This window comes from Lissotriton helveticus, chromosome 8 (genome assembly GCF_964261635.1).
Source record: "Lissotriton helveticus chromosome 8, aLisHel1.1, whole genome shotgun sequence".
Lineage (NCBI taxonomy): Eukaryota > Metazoa > Chordata > Amphibia > Caudata > Salamandridae > Lissotriton > Lissotriton helveticus.
The window spans coordinates 389,577,386-389,598,600 of NC_136069.1; the positions used below are offsets into that span (position 1 = coordinate 389,577,386).

At 43.9% G+C, this 21,215-nt stretch overlaps 1 protein-coding gene across 2 annotated transcripts in view; it reads left to right on the forward strand.

Annotated features, from left to right (window-relative positions):
- LOC144771653 (uncharacterized) overlaps nucleotides 1-21,215 on the forward strand; it is a 945,479-nt gene that overhangs the window by 620,750 nt on the left and 303,514 nt on the right. The window contains exon 1 of one of the 2 annotated variants that reach the window (XM_078656011.1): nucleotides 1-134. The exons of the other annotated variant lie outside the window; for it this stretch is intronic. Within the exon in view, the coding sequence (XP_078512137.1) occupies nucleotides 57-134 (78 nt within the window). The 5' untranslated portion in view covers nucleotides 1-56. The remainder of the gene's footprint in view (nucleotides 135-21,215) is intronic. 2 annotated transcript variants of the gene reach the window in all.

Below are 21,215 nucleotides of genomic sequence, written 5' to 3' on the forward strand. Positions count from 1 at the left end.
CACAAATGAGTCATCGCTGCTTCGCTGAATCAATGCAATCCTTTTAATCGACATGGATGTGTGGGTATCGTTTCCACTATAATGCAGCATGTGGGCAAGTTAGGCACTATCAACAGCATCTACCTCTTTATGAGGTAGGTTTTCAGGCATATCTTACCCTGCTGCATCTACTCGCTGCATAATAGACTTCATGAGGTTTACCCCTTTTAAGATTTCTCTTTAAGGGGCTAAAGAGCACCATAACGTCCTCTACAATCCATAATTGTGTGTTGTACGTATATATGTCTGTCATGTAGCTGTCTTTTGACACTTACATGATCTCCTCGTGTTATAAACATAAAAGTGCAATTTAATCACAATGCTATTTATCAGGCAAAGGTGCAAAATAAAATTAACAGATGTTTCGTGTTTATAAGTACGTTATAAAGTATCATGAACTTCTTTAATAATGTCTTTTCCATCATGCTCATCACCATCGTAATATGCTAGCATTTTACCTTGCATTAATCAGTGCGATTCTATGCTGCTAAGTGCCTCGGTAAATTCATAGACGTCAATCTGATTCTGTTAATTTAAAAAAGCATTACTTCATGCTGAATCTAACTTAAATTCAATACATCAGTGAGTCACAATTCATTATACAAAAACCCTTATGCACATTTAAATGCAACAATTTACCATTAGCCATTACCAAATCAACTCCTCCCTCTTGCCGGTGTATGCCTGCTTTCTTTTAGCTTCCAATATGATTTTAGAGTATCCCCTTTGTTAAAACGAATACTTGGCTCAACTTGTCTAAAAGGATTTCCACTTTCTCACTTTCTCACTGTAATTTCTTTTTATTCTCAGTCTCATGATAGGGACTACTTCTTTTTAAACTGCCAGGATGGAAACTCTTTGCGTGGAGAAAAGTATTGCCAACAGTCGGCTTGTGAAATATTTTACTGTATAGCCTCCAAACCTTTACGTATCTTACAGACTGACTTATTTTTTACTTCGATTGCTCATCATCAGACTTATTAGACGTGCCCCAAAGAAATATCCAATTGCATTTGTAAGTGCTATAAAGAATTTAGACAAATCAAATCCAGTGGCTTGCCATTTTGATTGATACGCAAAGTAGGGGTCTTCAGTGCTTTGTAGTTGATCATGTCACTAAGGGCCAGATGTAGGTAGCCAAATACCGGTCGGTAAAGGCCAAAAATACCGAATTTCGGCCGTTACCGACTGGAATTGGCTCATTGAGATGTAGGAGTCAAACATGCACTGATTCGGTAAATACCAGTCGATATTTTAACGACTCGGAATTTACCGAATTCTAATTTTCCGAATTCTCAAATACCGAATTCTTATTTACCGAATCGGTAAATAAGAAATTGTAAAAAATGACCATTGAGATGTAGGAAAACTAAAAAATACCGAATTTCACGAAATTCGATATTTAAGAGTCGGTATTTACCATGGAGTGAAAGCAGGTGGTAACCAGGTGCAGGCTATAAAAAAGACACCAAAATGCAACAGTGTGACCAGAATGGCGGCATTCTACGTCATTGCAAGGCGGCTATGGCTACAGGCAGTAGGAGAGAGGGTCTGGAGAAGGGAGGAGCAAGTCTACAGGCAGAGGATTACGCTTTTCCAACTCTCTGAGCCTGAGATATTGCAAAGGTACAGGCTTCTCCCCCAAACCATCCTGAACTTGATCAGGAACCTGCACCCACTCCTAGAGCACCCAACACCTAGGGCGCACGCCATCCCACCCCATGTGCAGGCGCTGTGTAGCCTAACCTGCTTGCATCTGGGAGTTACCAGAGTGTGATTGCTGCAGTAGGTGGGGTGTCCCAGAACTGCCTGTCCCGTTTCTTCAGGAAGTTCCTGGAGGCCATTATGCAGAGAATGCATCATTACATTAGCTTCCCTGACACACATGCGGAACTTGTGAATACCAAAACTGAGTTCTATCAACTGGCACACTTCCCTCACGTCATAGGCTGTATAGATGGCACCCACATCCCAATCTGCCCACCAGCAGCCACAGAATACATATACAGGAACCGGAAATCAACACACACAATCAATATGCAGGTGATATGCAACCCTGGCAACATCATAACAGACATTGTGGCCAAATTCCCTGGGAGCACCCATGACTCCTACATATTCCAGAACAGTGGGATCTACACACGCCTTGCAGCTGGAGATTTTGGGGATGGCTACCTGCAAGGTAAATAAGTGTGAAACACCCTGATAGTTACAGCAGATGAATGTATTTTGAATATGTAAGTAATGACACTTTCTTTTCCACCTAGGCGATAACGCTAATGCTGTGCGGTCCTTTGTGCTCACCCCCTACCTAAATCCATCTACCAGGAGTGAGAGGCGTTACAATGTGGCACACAGAGCAACACGCAGCATTGTAGAACGCACATTTGGACTTCTAAAGAGCAGGTTCCGCTGCCTCCACAAGAGCGAAGGTGCACAGCAGTACACTCCTATCATATGCTGTAAGATCATTGCGACCTGTGCCATGCTGCACAACCTTAACAAAAATCACAGGGGATTGATTCTGTTTAGGTAATCAGAGGCAGGAATCAGAATAGATATTGTTAAGTATACAAAGCCTCTGACACCATGGATCGCACAGGTTATTTTTTGTTCAAGTCCTATTTATTGACAATGAACGCTATTATATTAGCACATTATTTTAGAGTTCAAAAGGGTACACATTGGGTGTGAACAGCTCAGCTTGGAATATCTCCTTATGACATGAAGTACATTTACTATTTACAACAAATAACTTGTTTAAGTAAATCAACGTGAGGAAAACACAGTGACAAAATTACAATGAAAAAATTAATAAATTCAAACGATCCACAAAAAAGAAAGAGAAAAGTGAGTTCATGTGACAACAGAATATTATTTACAACTGGTTTTTCAAGGTCCTACTATAAATCTAAGGGAGATTATGTTAGTGTCCCAGGGGAATATTATCAATTTGTCCCTCAAAGGGAAAAGTTAGTTATCCTGTATCTCGCCAGGGACAGTCATGTATTCAAAGATGTTAGATGCCTAATTGTGAGATACGTCTCTCACTATATGTCCCAAGTATTTGGTAAGATCATATGGCAAATGTCTCTCCTGGCACTGAAGTTGAGCCTACGCGTTTCGACCTGGATGGAAATCTTGACAGGATGGGAAGTTTAAGCAGGTCTTCATCAGGGCTCGCAGTAGGTGTTGGGGATCATCATGTCACACCCAAGTGAGGGAAAATCAGTACTGCATTCCTTGAGTACAGTTGAGTAACAGGAGGCGGGGTTTCTCACAAGCCGATGTGTTGAGGCTGTGTGTCCGCAGTCTTTAGTTACTGGGGAAATCTGGTGATTTCTTTTGTAGCGCCACGGCGTCGTCGTTGCGGGACGGTTTCTCCGCAAGGTAGAGGAGCAAGGGTGCCTCACATTCCCGGCGTCTCCTCTCTAGAGCGTGTTGCTTCTCTCTCCGCTACCACTAATTCACCAGATTTCCCCAGTAACTAAAGACTGCGGACACACAGCCTCAACACATCGGCTTGTGAGAAACCCCGCCTCCTGTTACTCAACTGTACTCAAGGAATGCAGTACTGATTTTCCCTCACTTGGGTGTGACATGATGATCCCCAACACCTACTGCGAGCCCTGATGAAGACCTGCTTAAACTTCCCATCCTGTCAAGATTTCCATCCAGGTCGAAACGCGTAGGCTCAACTTCAGTGCCAGGAGAGACATTTGCCATATGATCTTACCAAATACTTGGGACATATAGTGAGAGACGTATCTCACAATTAGGCATCTAACATCTTTGAATACATGACTGTCCCTGGCGAGATACAGGATAACTAACTTTTCCCTTTGAGGGACAAATTGATAATATTCCCCTGGGACACTAACATAATCTCCCTTAGATTTATAGTAGGACCTTGAAAAACCAGTTGTAAATAATATTCTGTTGTCACATGAACTCACTTTTCTCTTTCTTTTTTGTGGATCGTTTGAATTTATTAATTTTTTCATTGTAATTTTGTCACTGTGTTTTCCTCACGTTGATTTACTTAAACAAGTTATTTGTTGTAAATAGTAAATGTACTTCATGTCATAAGGAGATATTCCAAGCTGAGCTGTTCACACCCAATGTGTACCCTTTTGAACTCTAAAATAATGTGCTAATATAATAGCGTTCATTGTCAATAAATAGGACTTGAACAAAAAATAACCTGTGCGATCCATGGTGTCAGAGGTTTTGTATACTTAACAATGCTGCACAACCTTGCCACCAAGAAAGGCACAGAAGTGGAAATGACATATCATGAGGACATTGATGATGGAACTGAACAGCCAGACCCCTATGCAGCAGGAGCAGCGCCAGCCACAGATGGGAGTTTGAGACGGGCAGAGATCACACGCAGCTATTTCTAACTAAGGAAGTAGACACAGGCAGGCTTACTATGTGAATAACGTAGTTTAATGGTCACTACGGCAATGTACTGATGGCACACCATCCTACTTCAATGTCTGTATACATCACTGGGCGGTCACAGGTTACTTCACCCTGACATGTCCTGTGGAGTGTGGGTAACATTATTGTTTGCGCCCATGCACAAGTGCCCAAGTCTGGGTGGGAACGATGGCAGTGGAGCCAGGCTCAGCAGATTGGCGCCTGCTGCTTCTCCGAATGTCTGGAATGGGAGTGCTACAGCTGCTCCTGCTGGTGGTGTCTTCTGTATCCCCCACACCTGTGTCCCCAGCATTGGCTGACTGGTTTGTCAGTAGTAGCTCCATGGCAGAGGTGACTCTCCCCATCCCCCTAGACAAATCCGAGCAGCAGTGCACAATGCCATCTTGCATGGCGACAGAGCGCCGACATAGCAGGGAGGTGGCTGTAGCAAGCTGGTTCATGGCCTTGGTGTGTTGCCGCATACACTGCCTACCCCGGCGCCTCTCAGTGTGGTCAGAATCGAGTTTCTCACAGAGAGCCATCATGCACTGCGACATGTCCCTCATTCCCTCCTCCATGTCTTTCATGGTCTCTGCCATGGAGCCAATCCCCCGGTCAATGTTGCCCATCTTGGTATTCAAATGGTGCACCTGTCTCTGCACTGCTAATATTCCCTTTACTTGCAGGTGCTGCACTTTGACCATAGAGGCCTCCAGCCCACAGAAGACCCCCCTCTCCATCCTGAGCATCGCTTCGCTCACATACCCTTCGGCGTCTGGCACTGGTACGCACAACTTCAGCTGCGGACTGCTGCCCAGCGTTGTCAGCCTCCAGATGTCTCCAAGATTCTAAGAGGGGGCACATCTTGGCCTTACCAGTTCTGAAGAAACCGTAGTTGGTGTGGGGGATAGTGCTGGTGGTTCCTGCTGTGGGGACTCGTACAACAGAGGTGACAAAGGCTGTGCTGTGGGTGCAGGTGGCGGGTCAATGCTTTGCCCAGCACTTGTGCCAGCGTCATCACTCCTCTCCGTTTCCGGTTCCCTATCCTCCCTTTCCTACACTGTCCTGCGCGATGACTCTCCTGTGGACAGATATGGACATTGGGTCAGTGATGTACACCTGTGTGTCATAATTAAATCACATTCCTCTCACACAATTGCATAGTCCTCAACTGCTTCTGGATGTAGTGTGGCATGCCTTGCTGTTTTCTGTGATGAATGTAGTGATGTATGTTTCTCTGACTACGTCCACCATGATGCATTGCAGGTAAATCCTAAAACCTGTACTGGAGTGTGATACACACAAACACATTGGGGAAGGGAGACAGGGACGGGGGTGAGGATTGATGTCCAAGCAGCTTACCTTGTTTTTTTGCAGCTCTGGCTGAGCTGTCAGCATCCCCTATCCCCATGGACACTCTCTGGCTCCAGGGTGGACTCCACCAGCTGCTCCAGGTCTGTTAATGCTGGTGCCCGGTTCCTTCCTCCCCCTGTGACACTGGCTTCTTTTTTCTGTGCTGCCAGCTTTTTTTTGGTTATGATCCTAAGATCATACCACCGTTTTTTCAGGTCATCTATTTCTCTTGTTGTGACCCCAATGGCATTCACCTTGGACTGGATCCCCAGCCAGGTGTTTCTCTCCACAGACTCTGCAACATGCAGAGACTGCTTACCAAAAAGCTGGCTGTGGTGTCTCACTACTTCCTCCACCAGCACCTGCAGTTCAGCTGTGCTGAATTTCATTTTCCTTTTTCGCTCAGATCCATCTTTCTGTGATTCCTGGGACTCCATTGCAATGCTCAGTTCAGCTCAGGGCAGCCAGTTCCTCAGTCTCTCCAAGCTCTCCTGAATGTTCAGTTACTCTGCACCTGCATGGGTGTGGCCACTTCCTGGTAGTGGGATGGGGTGGGGTGGGGTGGGGTTGAAGCATTTGATTGGTTGGTTCCTCTGTTGCTTTGTTGTGGGGTGTGGTGGATGATCCTGATTGGTTCACAGGCTCAATTGGGTGTATTTTGTATTTCCGAATCGGTATTTACAGATTTGGTAAATACCGAATCGGTAAATACCGATTCGGTAATTCCCATTCATTCCTATGGGCCTGGAGGCCCATAGGGTTGTATGGGTATTACTGTTTAGGTATTTTTCGATACGGTAAATACAGATTCGGAGAATCCGAATTTTACCGATTCAGGCAAATTTACGAATTTTTACCTACATACCATTTTCCGAATCTAAAATACCGATTCGGTAAGACTCTGTATTTTAGAGTCGGTAAAATGGAATTACCTTCATCTGGCCCTAAATATTTGAGAGGTGGAAACGGGGAGAATTTTTTACGTCAGTTGAAATTGATATATGTAATCAAATTTGGCAGTAAAAAATAGAATGAGTAAAATATGGAAGCAGATTTACACACTTTCCTCTAATCCTTCTTAGGATTTACACACATTTTTTGGAAGTGTAGACATAAATAACCATTTGATTTGAGTTTTAATATTAACATTTTCTGTTGTATTTAATTATTGGTAGGACACGACATGATAATTACACTTAATAAAGTGTGACTATTGTTTATGAACATAGTATGATATGTTTGATGCAGAGGCTATAACCATACTTTTGGAAGAAGTGTGAGACCTAGCACATACTTGATTTATGATCAGATGTGATATTGGCTACTTAGCACTATGCACTGAACTTAGTGTCCAACCAATAACAAGGGCTAAAACCCTACTTTATGGTAACTTTGGAGATTTAAGGCACATTAACATGTATTCGAATTAATTGAGATGCCAGCTCATTAGCGATGAGCACTTTATCATTAGCTTTAGTGTCCTAACAACAGTAAGATACCATAGATAACAAAAATGGTAAATAGTCGAATTTAAATGTGCATAAGGGTTAAGTATGATGAATTTTAACTCACTGATATATTGATTTTAAGTTTTATTCAGCATGATGCAATACCTTTCCTTTTTTTTTATGTATTCATGTGTATGAATTAACCAAGTCACTTTGTAGCATACGATCACACTGATTAATCTAAGATAATGTTCTAGCTTTTTACAATAGTGATGAGTATGACGGAATTTACATTAGAAAATAAGTTCATGATACTTTATAGTGTACTTAAACAGGAAAACCGTGGGTTAATTTTATTTTTTTATGTTTGCACCTTTGCCTGATGAAAAGCATTGTGATGAAATTGTACAACGTTTATGTTTATGATATGAGAGAAGATCATGTGAGCATGACATAAATGAGAGAAATTGTGAACAGCTCAAGTGTTGGGGCCTGTTTTTTGGCAGCCGTACTAAGGATATTTAATATGAAGAGAGCCGCCTTCAATGTTGCTATGGTTCCCCCATGGTCTGGAGCACAGAGGGTATCTCATCACTAATGATATCATCCAGTGATTGTGAGTGGTTTCTTTAAGTTTCTGTAAACATATATATGAGGTACTACAGAAGGTAAATTAGTATATGTAGTGTACTACTAATAGGTGATTATATTATTTAACATATATTATGTGGGGGGGTGTGACTGTGTATCTGTGTGTGAGTGGGTGTCTGAGTGCCTGTATGAGTGTGTGAGTGGGCGTTTGAGTGGCAGTATGGGTGAATAAGTAGATTTGTGATTAACTATGGGTGAATAAGTGGTTGTATGAATATCTGTATGGGTGAGTGAGTGGCTGTTTAAGTAGCTGTATTGGTGAGTGAGTTGATCTGTGAGTGGCAGTATGGGTGAGTGAGTGGCTGTTTGAGTGGGTGTTCATGGATAAGTAAGCGGTTGTGTGGGTGGGAAAGTGGCTCTGTTGAGAGGCTACATGGGTGGGTGACAAAAGGGTTGCACTAATGGCACTGGTAAATGATTTTAATCTTGTTTTCTCCTTAGACATGTTGATAAAAACTCATGGTGGGGGACTTACTCCCATGAATTCAGAAAGGGAGTGTGCTGCTGTTATTGAATATATTTTTTGTCTACATCTTTATATCTCTTGATCACTAAATTTAACATTTCTCATCAAGCATTTTGTGCCCACAATCATAATATTCTAGTATTAGGGGTGCCTTGTTTACAATCTAGGTGCACCCATGCAGCCCTTGTTGTACCTCTGACTCATTCCCATATTAGATTTTTAAAATGGGCCATGGTGGAACCAAAAACGTTTCTTCACTCCTTATTTTACTGTTGTGCTGACCAAGTAACAACCTGTCTCGACTCTTCTGTTCCAGATTAGAAGCGCTTACTTGCTTTTGGTCGTATAGCTGAAAAGGTTGCTGAGTATTTTATGCACCAAACACAAAAAACAACACTTCCGTCCATAAGTGGTTCAGGTCAGGCTGCTCTAAGGCCCTACATAAGAAATTCACTTAAAACAATCCCTAAAGATGCAGTGCAGGTAACAATTTGTAGACATAAGGAGGAGCTGAAGAGAAGGAAAGTGACTTTGAGGGATATGGCATAGGAGGAGTACCAGTGAGTACAGTGAGAAACAGTACACCTTTCTGGCTCATAGTAAATCAGCCCTGTTTTTCCCATGAGAATGTGCCTACCCTGTGTCAAAATATTACCACTATGGAATGAGTGACCCACTTTGAGGGGATTTATAAACACTTAGGTTTGCCAGCCCAGACCGAGAAGGGGCTGTGATGTTGGTGAATCCTAGCTTGGTGTTTACCGTGGATGAGATAACTAAGGGCATAAAGGAAAGCCCTGGAACCAGGTAGTATTCCACCTGACCTATATGCCAGCTATCCAGATTTTTGTGGCCCACTGTTGACCTTGCTCCTAAATGCTGCTCTGTGGGTTGGCCCGCTCCCCTCCTTATCTTTATCAGTCATAGTACCTATCTTTAAAAAAGGGGATACAGATAATCCACATTGTTATAGGCATATATCTCACCTAGATTCAGTTGGTAAGGTAGTGGGGTGGGTCCTTTTAGATACATTGAGAAGTTGGGCTGAAGATAACTATACAATTTCTGACTCTCACTATGATTTTCAGTCAGGCAAATCCACCATAGACGAGTGTATGAACCTTTACATGGTGGTAAGCAAATATACAGTCTCACATTCAGAAACAACCCACCTGGCCTTTATGAATCTTGCAAGGATGTTTGATTATGTTAACTGCAATAAACTGTGAAAAATCCTTTTACGTCTGGGTGGGGACCCTAACATAAGATAATTTCTCCACGAGCTTCATGCCGAGACATTTGCTAGCGTTAGGAACTCTAATGATTCTTTATTTACAGATAGTTTCAATACAGGTCATGGGGGTTCATCAAGGATGCATCTTTACCCCTTTTTTTATTCTCCTTCTACGTTCATAGATTTGAACAATTTCTAATTTCTGAAAATGCAGACTGTCAATTGATTGATACACATTCCCAACCAGTACTATTATAAGCGGATAACACAGTGCTGAAAGTGAGAACGGCCAATGGTCTTCAATACCGCCGGAACATTTTTGACTCTCTTATGAGGGATTTCGACCTCTCAGTTAACCATACCAAATCCTATGTCATGGTCATGAGGCCTTAGAAACCTAGAACGAACACCTTTTTTGGCAAAGGTCAAGAGTTTCCCCTACTCAAGAGTGCTATATGTCTCCAAATTGTGTTGGAAGCCCTTGGTTGTGGCCAAAGGTCAAAAGTTTAGCAAGACCACAGGGGTAGTTTTTAGGTCTCGCCTACGCAGCGCACATGCGCTGCATAGGAAGGAGACCTTAAGCAATTGATTCGCCTTTTCAGGCACAAACATGCATGCGTTGCATTGCCTTCAATGGCAACGCGTGCACGTTTGGCGATTCCCTTGCGGGAGCGAGCTTTGACAAATGTTTCCTGGTCGCTCCCACAAGGGAAACTGGCGCTAGCCCTCTCCTCTCTCCCTTCTGCCGCGCAAGGCGCTTTTTGTTGTTTCTTTTTGTGGGGTGATGCGGTTTAGAATTTGCGGCTTCCAAAGGAACGGGTATTTGGTATCATATTATGAAATTGTTTCTGTCTCTTCCACCGTGCTACATACCTCATGAGACAGACGATTATACATCAAAGAAACTGTCGTTGTGGCTTTTGGTTCCCATAATCGGCGGCACCCTCTCCACAGAGTTCACGTTCAGTTGAATCTGGGTTATGGTTTGGGAGCAGTCTTTGTTTACATTTATTCATGGGAAAACTCAGTTGTGACCACAATAGAAAGGTGCTTGTTGTCTCCAAGTGACCCCGTCTCCCTTGTGCCATTGTCTACAGGGTAAATCCGAGAGTAATGTCTGAATAAATTCCGGGTAGTGTTAAAACATTGGGTTTCTCAGAAAAGACTTTGTATGGCACAGACCACACATTCAGGGGTTTGGAAAACACAGCTAGGTGGATTGTCCGTGACATTCACTGGTTTACTGTTACCAGCTGTTGTTATTTTTGTGATGTGCCATGGCCTCCTGTCAGTTAGTGCCCCTCCTACGTGACACACCTTCTTTTTTTTTTTACTTTGAACTTGTGAGAAATATCTTGTGTTGTGGTTTTAGATGTTTAAAATCCATTGATATCCAATCATTTGTTGCTGTATTGATAACCTTGGTATGCTTTGAGGATAGCTTATGTAAAATAGCTGTACATGAAGTAGCGGACACACTTAAACGTATTTCTGTACAGCAAAATAGGCTGATGAGTTCTCACTGGAACTACTTTCCTTGATGCACACTTTCTAACTCCTCTTAGCAGTGTTTGGGTCTGATCCGAGGTTATGTATGAAATCTTATATTTACTATTCCTCCCTACACTACTTTGATTGACTATGTGTGTCTTCATGAGGAAGCTGTACGACTCTGTTGGTAAATCATCTAATATGTTATTGAATGATATGTATAGTCATTGGTGGGCATTACCCTGGACTCAGGCTGGGAAAGCTGTTCGGTTTAGTGGTTCTCATTCCATATCGGAACATGCTTTCTTTTCTAGTATGTTGCATCCGTGTTTTGGCACAAAATGGTAATTGTTTTGGAAGCTGTCATAGCTACCTTTTTTGGATTCTGCTCCTAGACTGGAAAGTATTGTTTAGTTCTTACTTTCCTAGACTGCGTTGTTTATTAAAATAAAAGTAAATAACTTATTGGGGTTACTACATCTATTTATGGTACCCGAGGCCGTTCGTTGAAGTGGTTACATATAGGTTTATTTTTGAAAAGTTGTTTTGTAGGGAATTAGGTACATTACGCCAGTTTCTGCATCAGTCATGTTTCTAACATTTCATTTCTGACTTTGCATATACCAATTTGCTTGTTCCTATATGAGTACTAGTCAGTTACTCCAGAACTTTATCTTTTCTGTGCTCTAGACATTGTTTCAGGTATGCTGTAGCCTTCGCGATTTTTACTGCTCTTTACACTCTGTACCTTTCCAATGCAGGGACCTGAGTTTGAGTTAAGTTTTGTGTGGATTTGCCCCCTCTTTTTGCAGTGTGTGTCCATACATTTTAAAGCACCTGTTTGTGCACATTAATGGATGGACTTTTAAAAGTACCATCCTACCTTGGTCCCTACTATGTGGTATGAGTTCCACTGTTTCCCAATATATTTTATGGTCAGCTTTCTTTCCTCACAATACCTTCCATATTTTCCATCTTCATATCTGCAGTATGTATGCAGCGTGGTGGGGAGGGGTGCTAATATTATGAATATTTGGTTGGACTGTAGCACACTGCCAAGTCTTGATTTAATGAACACAAGACTCTGTAAAGAATAGAATGACCACTATATATGACCACTATAAAACGTATTGTTGTCTTTCTAAAGGGAAGCTGTGGAAAGTTCTTTCTTTTTTTTTACCTAGATGCACACATTTCTAATTGTATGTATAGCACTGGAAATGGGAAAAGATGTACTTTGGTGACCCAGAAATTGTGGGGGGAAATGGAATCGGGGGGTTGTTAGGAGAGATTGAGTCAGCCTCAGTCTGCATATAATCTGCCACAACCTAGGTAATTTTTTAGAAGCTCTTTTATCTAAGAGCAGTGCAAAAAGAGAAGTGCTGTAATTCAACTGTTCTATATATTGGTTACTAAGAGACAAACTCTGCTGTACATGTCACTTAACTTAATAAAAATGTGGAAACAAACTCGACCCCGGTTGTGACCAAGCATAAACAATTATACAGAGTGGCCCTAACACTGCTTTCTGATTATTACCATCTTTATGTTCAGACCACGTGATTTTGGATCACCTGCCCAAGTGAAACACCAGGTCTTTTTCTAGGCCACTGCGAGGTCTAAGGCCATATGGTACCATTGATAGCTATTTCTGAGCTGGGCAGTAAAGCACACACCACCTGTTCTCTAATTCCACTCTACAACAATATAAAAGATTGCCTTCCAACATTTGACGGGATGGAGACTTTCTTCTTGCTCACGTTTTAGCAAAGGGAGAATGGGGCACAATCAATCAAAGAGTTCTTGTAAAGTGCGACTTGCCTCTTCGAGGGGTCTCCAGGCGCTAGGTCCCGATGTCTTTAGTCGAAGACCCATGTCTTGAGCTTCTTCCTGAATTCTTCAAGTGAAGGACAGGTGCAGTGGGAGGTTGTTCCGGGCCTTGGCGGTGAGGTAGGAGATGGAACAACCTCCGCAGCCGTTCCTGCGGATGCAGGGGGTGTGGGCAAGGGAGGTGGAGCGGTGTTCCCTGGTGGATCGATGGAACGTCAGGGGGTGGTTGAGGTAGGCGGCCCCGAAGTTGTGGAGGGGATTGTAGGCGTGTCAGGAATTCAAAGAGGCATCTATTTTTTTAGGTTTCGCCCTAGCAAACGCAGCGCATACGCCCCTTCGCTTGGCGAGACTCTATTGTTGTGGCTTTAGTGAGCGAAGGGAGACAAACCATGTGCGCGCAGGGACAGGTGATGTGCGCGCGCATGGCACCTCCTCTGGCTCACACGTTCACACCGCGCGCTTGACATGTGTGCGCCTGGATGAGCATTTCACATTTGACGTGGCTCTCGGCTACTGGGCTTCATTTTAACTGAGCACTTCCCACAAGTGTCTGTGTTTATTGTGACCACATTTTAGACGTCGAAATACGCTCCGTTGATACTCCTCGAAAACAGAAGTACTGCTCTTCGGAGCCACGGATAACTTCTGGTCCCCGAGCTGGTGGCCAGATGAAATGGGCCCTCTCCCCACCCCGGTGGACAAAGTAAAAAACCTGGGCATTTTGGTGGACAATTCCTTGTCCTTTAAACCCCAGGTTAACGCACTTTCCTCCTCTTTGCATTATGTGTTTAAAACTATCAGAAAAATTCTTCCTTATGTGGAGAGGGACCATAGGAAAACCATCGTTACAGGTCTAGCTCTCTCCCGCTTAGACTACTGTAACAGCCTGATGCTAAATGCCCAGCAGAGCGTCCTTAATAAATTACAACTACTACAGAACGCAGCTGCCCGCCTGATCACTGACACCCCCAAATTCGCATCTATCAGTCAAGACTTGGTGACTCTACACTGGCTACCCATCCGTAAGCGAATTGTTTTTAAGGCACTATGCATAGTTTTTAAAGCCCTACATGAAATGGGCCCCAGATATATGAAACTGCTCTTTCGATGGCATATACCGGCAAGAACACTGAGATCAGGGGAACAGGCCCTGGTCACGGTCCCCAGAACTAAAAGAGCTCGCTGGGGAGGCAGAAGCTTCTCCCTTGGGGCTGCCGAGGCCTGGAATAAACTTCCGCTTAGGCTTAGACAATCCCAGGACCTGATGCTGTTCAGGAGAGAGCTCAAAACCTGGCTTTTCACCCACTAAGCGCACCCACTCATCTTAGCACCAGCAGCCAGCGCCAGGACACCTCCGGGTAACAGAGCGCTCTATAAATGCGAAAATAAATAAAAATAAATAAATAAAATACTATTCACACCTCACCTTCCCCGTACAGTGTGCAGCTGATACCAAACATCTACCTTTGCTGCTGCACGGTGTAAAAGATGCGTTTCCTCAACTCCACAGGGATAGTTTGCTAATTCATCTGAATAAAGGTAGGCGCCGGGCCCACTGTTTACTTTTCAACACTGCCTGATCCACGCTGAATAAGCACAATTCTTCAGGATCTGTTGCCTGGCAGTTGCATAGGAGCCGCGCTAAAAGAAAGGCTTGTAAAGCTCAGCGTTCATGAAGTAGGTGCCATGCTAATTAAGCCCATAACTACAGTGACGTAACCTATACGTAATGTGTATGATTGACAGTGCCATAACCGCTACATAAAGAACTGGGATGCAAGAACCTTCCCAGTGTTGTAATATTTGTATGGCGCCTCATAATAACCCTGACCAGGACACGAAGCATGATGGAGTCAGATCTGCCACTGGGTGAGGGCAGGATGCATGCATGCACCCGTCTTCGGATCCATGGTAGGCGCCCTGGGATGGTGCAAGCAAGAGTGTGAAAGGGCCGGAGTATCATGCATGTGTTTGTATGATGTGTAACCCTTGTCACCTGTTCTGTTTTCTACTCCACCCACTCACCTCTCACAAAAAGCGAGATATGGTTGCATCTCTTCATTGTATTCCACAGCTCTAACTCACATAGGATAACAATCTGGAAAGCAGAGACTGGTACAGTGCTACATGATAAGAGTGGCTTGAACATGGAGCGCCCCGCAAATGAGCAAGAGATCAATAGCAAGCGCTACAGCGATGGGCCTAGTAACCCCAGTATAAAGCTGCTCCACTGTGAATTGGTTTAGAGGTTATTCGACGGTCATGGGCTAGGGGCAAACATCTTTCTATTACAAGCAGTATTGCTACTTATGATTGCCTAAACTTAGTAAGGGCTCAGAGCGTTTGGGCAGCCTAGTGTTATAACATGTTTCTGCTTATTATCGGGGTCACCGAACCACTGAGTGTCTTAGCTGAGGAAACATTCAAATCTCTTCCGGGATGTCCCCATTACTATGCACATCATATTCCTAAACTATCATTCACCTGGCGCTTCTGCTCTACTTTGCTTTTCAGCCCTCCATCCACAGCTCTTGAGCACAAAAGGCACTATGTTTGCTCTGAGAGGACAGATGGCTACTGTGGGTATTGAATGGGGATAATCCTGCCTCTCCAGTTCTGTCTGTGTAATAGGTGATTTACAGTGCTCGCAATTGCGAGAGTTTAGGCTCTTGGCATTGTAAATGACAATGCCTTTTATTTATGTTTTAAAAAAGAAAACATACATAAAAGACATTGTAATTTACAATGCCAATAGCTCAAAGTCACGTAAATGCGAGACCTATTGCATTGCAGATGCTTGTTTGAGGTGGTGGTGGTAATTGACAACGGCGGACACAGCGGACTGCATTTGTGTTTTGATGTTGGTCCCAGCGATGGAACACCACACTAGGACGCCGTTGGGTCTCGTAGCATCTCTCCAAATCTTGTCCCAGAGTCTGGTTCCAGGTCCGGCAAACTGCTGGAACTGAAAGACAGCAGGTTCCCTCTCGCTGTCACTACTGAGTAGTTAGCATGTATAATACATCTCTGTTTTACAGGTGATTTATTAATTTCTGACAAGGCTGGACACTTTGGCCACAAGAGAGTCTAGCTTCTGGCAAGTGTTTGCAGGATTTCCTCAGGTCTGCAGAAAAACAGGTGCATTTTTTAAAGTAAAAAACAATATAAGAGAGATAGTGAATTTTCTAAGACCGTATTTTCCTTGTAAACATGTAATGCTGCACCAGAGATTGCATTTTTCATTTTTTATGCTGTATTTTTGAATCATCCTAAGTTTAAAGGATCGTTTATTCATATATTGCTGCTCCGACTTGTCATGCCAGAAAGTGAGAGTAAGCAATTTGGCAAGCATATTCGAAGCTCCTGAATTTCTTCTTTTTTTTTTAAAGTAGAATCTCCATATTTGGACTACTGACCTTTCTACATGTCAGTTTAGTGCTCTTCTTTTCACGTCATCGTTGGACATGTTCTTGTTCATGGCCTTCAGTGTTGATAAATGAGGCTGTGGTACGATTTCCTCTTTGGTACTGCGATCAACCTTGATACCAGGGGATGCTGCACAGTGGCACCGTGACCCTGCCATACTCTCCGGCCCCGGCAGGCTTAGGAGTTGGTCTTGAACTGGAGCCCCAGCTTGGTTCTGTGCTTGGCTGTCAGTGCTATAAATTCAAGGGACGGTTTGTGATGAAATCACGACCTATGTAGAAGTGCAAGTGTGTATTCAGTATCTAACTTAGCATTACATTAAATCTTCGTGCTCGAAATTTAAAAAACGAATTCAGCCAAGACTGTTATGTTCTTGTAGGTCCTTTTAAAACTCGCAAATTGCAGTGGAAGGGCCCTATATGTGCTTGGAATGCAGAGGTGTGCTAGGGCGTGAGGAGAACACCCCACTATTGAGGAAACAGCCTGGCCTTGCCAGCCTGATTGGATGGCCGATGACCTCAAGTGACAACTCCGGCTGCTGCTAGATCTAATCAGATCATTGGCGTATGTTTTGCTAAACGTCTGTCATACGACTACGGATAACTAGGTTGTGTAGGTTGCTAGCAGTTAACCTCCTTGGGACGATCTCTACAGTCGCACCGTTAAATACAATTTAATTTGTGTACAGAATGTATTGTATGCATCATTTGTGGTTTCAGTCATCCAAGGTCACCATGCACCATAAACATAGAAGATGGTACCAGCAAAGGAGTCTGCTGCCCAAAATTAATAGATTTCAACTTTTGTTGGAAATACAATACATCAATAAATCGTTAACAAAACAAGGTAGTTATTTTCTAAATGCTACTTTGATCCCTGACTTTCAGTTCTCGGCTCACTGAGGAACGCATTTTTACATTTGAGGAAACCGAGACATGCTGTTATTAACTGACATCCACAAAGATGGTGCACTTGCTAGCATAGTAAACTCAAACAAGTGTAAAGGTAAGAAATAAAAAAGTTTAAAATTGCGCACTAAAGGTTTGAAAAAACCTCATCCTTGTAACCACCAGAACTGGCCAAACCATACACCAGTTTAAAAAAGGAGTAAATACTCCTCTCCACAGAGAACACTACATAGTGTGTCTGTCCCTTTACTCTCTGTAGCTGCTCCACTCACTCTGCAAATGATCATTGATGGTAACTTTGGCCTCTGGCACTGTGCAGAAGTCCACTGCCCCAGGCTTGCTCTACACTATACAAATACCCTCCTACATACACAGTTTATAGTTAGCCGTAAAGTCCAAGCCATTTGAATAGAGAAATCCTTTAGTACCCGCACAATATACCTACTCTGTTGGTAGTTCTAGATTTCAAGGGCGTCCAAGAACTTAGGGAATCTCCATTGTAACAAGATTAGCGCTAAAGTAACCGACCACTAAACATTACAATTCCTGTGTTCAGTAATTTGATGTGTTTTATGGTCTATTGTCTTTGGTTTTCATTTTTAGGTCTCGCGCTGCATAGGAGACCTTTAGCCATCGTTCAGCTCTTTTTTTTCGAAGCACATACTTGTGCTTTTGGTGGCATCCACCTTGCGGGAGCGAGCAGGAGCGCGCCACAAGCACGAGTATGTGCTTCGAAAAACAGCAGACTGCCCGTGCAAGCACACATTCACGCACCACTCTCAAGTCCTTGCACTGTGCAACAAACTCAGTCCACTCTTGCTGGAAGCCTCCTGTAGGTCTTGGTCTAATGCTGCCTCTGTTACCATATTAAACAAACCTACTGCCACTGCTTGTCGTCAGAGCTGGTGCCATCTGTGCAGGTAAAATACGTTTTCTTTAAAATAGTTATTACGGGCAGATTTTTGATTTGATGATTTTTACAGGGTTTTTGGGAACTACAGTGACGGCATTCACCCCCTGGCACAGTTAATGTTTTTCCACGATCAGATGCATGCCTTTTAACCACAAGCCAGCTTGTTTGTATCATACACCCGCTACTCTAAGTAGGGACTGCTGGAACCAGTTAACACAGATGCAAAGAAAAAGTACAATAGGCCAATCTAATCTACATAGGACAATTCGATTTCTGAATGTCTCTTGTGAGCCTCCTTCTCGCCCCCTCATCCCTCCAAATCCAGGACCTCCAGTGTTGATTTAAAAGCAGCACTTTCAACCTTCAAAGTGTCCCGTTGCAATGGGAATGACACTGCGCCACGGGAGTCTGCAGCTGTCGCGGGCATTCTCGCCCACCACATTCACTCATTTGAAGGCAGAATAATATCTTCTCTGGAACCATCACAATTAGAGCTTTCAAGCCGTTCGCATGGCCAGTGCTGCAGGAAAAACATGCATTCACTGTCCTCGTTCCGCTGTTCCACCCACTTGCACTGCCTTCCGCTTCCCTGGCGTCGGTCCCGTCTGCAAAACTGCTCCGGACTCAAACCCAGTAACAGTATAATTTGCCTCATCTAATTCCCTTTGAGCCGCTCGCATGGCCATTGCAGCAGGACAAACGCGCATTCACTGTCCTCATTCAGCTGTCCCTCCCACTTGCACTGCCTTCCGCTTACCTGGCGTCTGTCCCGTCTGCAAAACTGCTCCGGACTTAAACCCAGTAACAGTATAATAAAAAATTTGCAAACATTCGTAACAAGAATTTTCTATTGTATTAAGGACAGCGGAGGCGAGGATTATGCTTTCTCAATTTCCTTGCTTTATTATAGCAGCCAATAAAAAACTGTCTTTTTTATTCAGTAAACCATATAAACTTCAAATCCCATGACCACACTGTCATGCTCAACCATAGAGACTGTGCCTATATAACTCTCCGCTGAGGCACACACGTCCTCTTTCTTTGCGAAAACCATAACAGTTAAAGTCCAACAGTCCAATACAACAGGATCATACACGCTGACCATGGTACTAGCATCCAGAAGACTCAGATAGATGGACGCCCAATCAGGAACTACACCAGGTCCGGTGGACCAACACTTGAACGAGAACTCCGGCGAAGAAAACGCCAACTCTGGAGAAGGAAACACCCTTTGTGATCAAACTGAAGCCACGGGCTGCGATTTTCATTTGCTATTTGAATCTGAAAAGGAAAAAAAATTCCATAATAACAATCCTTCTTAAGCTTGTATTAAATATCCTAGAACACGGGGGGGGCATAATCCATAGCATACCAACATATGTCAAAACCAACAATAAGTATGCATCATGTAAATGAAGAAACACATCAAAACAATCACCGGGTGGGATAATCCTCGCCTCCGTTGTCCTTAATAGAATTGAACATTCTTGTCACGAATGTTCGCAAATTTTTCATTCTATGTCAGGACCGGAGGCTCCGATTATGCTTGTTCAAAGCTGAGCACCACCATGGATGCCACATCACCAATCGGTTTATAATAAAAAGCTTTAAATGTAGACTCCGCTGACCAATCAGCTGTGTTCATGATATCAGAGAGACTCACTCCCAATGAAAAGGACTTAGACCCCATAGCGCCTCCGACCGAATGTGCACCAAATTTAGATATATCAATGCCTGCCTCACTCATGAGCCAACGTACCCACCGAGCTAAGGTAGCTGAAGTCACAGGTCGAAAAGGTTTTTGCAGTGCAATAAACAAAGGACCTTGCATGTCAACTCGAAAATCACATGTACTTACCTCATACGCCTTGAGACATCGCACCACACATAACTTGGGATTATGTGGAAAGCTCGGGTAAGACACCAATGTAGTATTACACTTGGTGAGCTTAGTAATCGTAAAGTCGACCCCCTGTGGGGAGAATCGCCGACCTGCCAAATCTAGGGCCCTGATGTAAGAAACCCATTTGCAAGACACCAAACACAAGAGCATAGCCAGTTTGGCTGACAGTTGTTTTCGAGACAAATATTTATTTGCTGGCCAAGACTCTAAAAACCGAAGGACTACCAACACATCCCACAGGAAAGTGTACTTGGGGCATGGTGGCTGGACCATCCTAATGCCTCTCAACAACTTACAAACCAAGGGGTGTTGCCCCACCGATTTGCTCGCCATCGGAACATGCCCTGCTGAAATCGCGGACCGAAAATTGTTAACCGTCCGATATGCGGAACCCGAGGACACCAAGGAAACGAGGAAGTTCAGGACCATGGAGACATTGGTTGTAACGGTATTGGCGTTCCATCGAACACACCAGCTACGCCACCTGCGCCATGCTGAGGAATACCGTTTGTGGGTATTATCGGACCAAGCCTGCTGGGTGAATGCAGAAGCATCTGCCGAAAGGCCAGGGACGTGCCACCTGTCCCGGAAATTCGCCATGCCACCAGAGGCAATTGCCCCACGCCCACTAGGGGATGCAGAGCCTTGTGAGGGTCCAGCAACAGGTTCCACTTCTGAGGGAGGAGGACTGGCACGGCACAGGACATCCCCAGTACCACCGGGAACCATGGTTGTGTCCTCCAAAGAGGGGTTACCAACAGCAATTCCGCTTGCTGCCGCCTGGCTTGCACTAGGACCCTGGCAATCATTACAAAGGGCGGAAACGCATAACAAAGGGCCCGGGGCCACGTCTGAAGAAACGCATCCGATGCGAGAGCCTCCGGATCTGGTCGCCAACTGTAAAATGACGGAAGTTGTTTGTTCAGACGTGACGCGAAGAGATCCATCTGACAAGGACCCCATAAAAGATTCAGCATTCGGAACACGCAGGGGTGTAACCGCCAATCACTGTAATCTCGCAGATAGCGGGATTGCCAGTCCGCCACTTTGTTCCAGCGGCCCGGGAGATATTCGGCCACTACCGACAGTCTGTGCGGCAGGCAATAATGCCAAAAATCCTAGGCGATT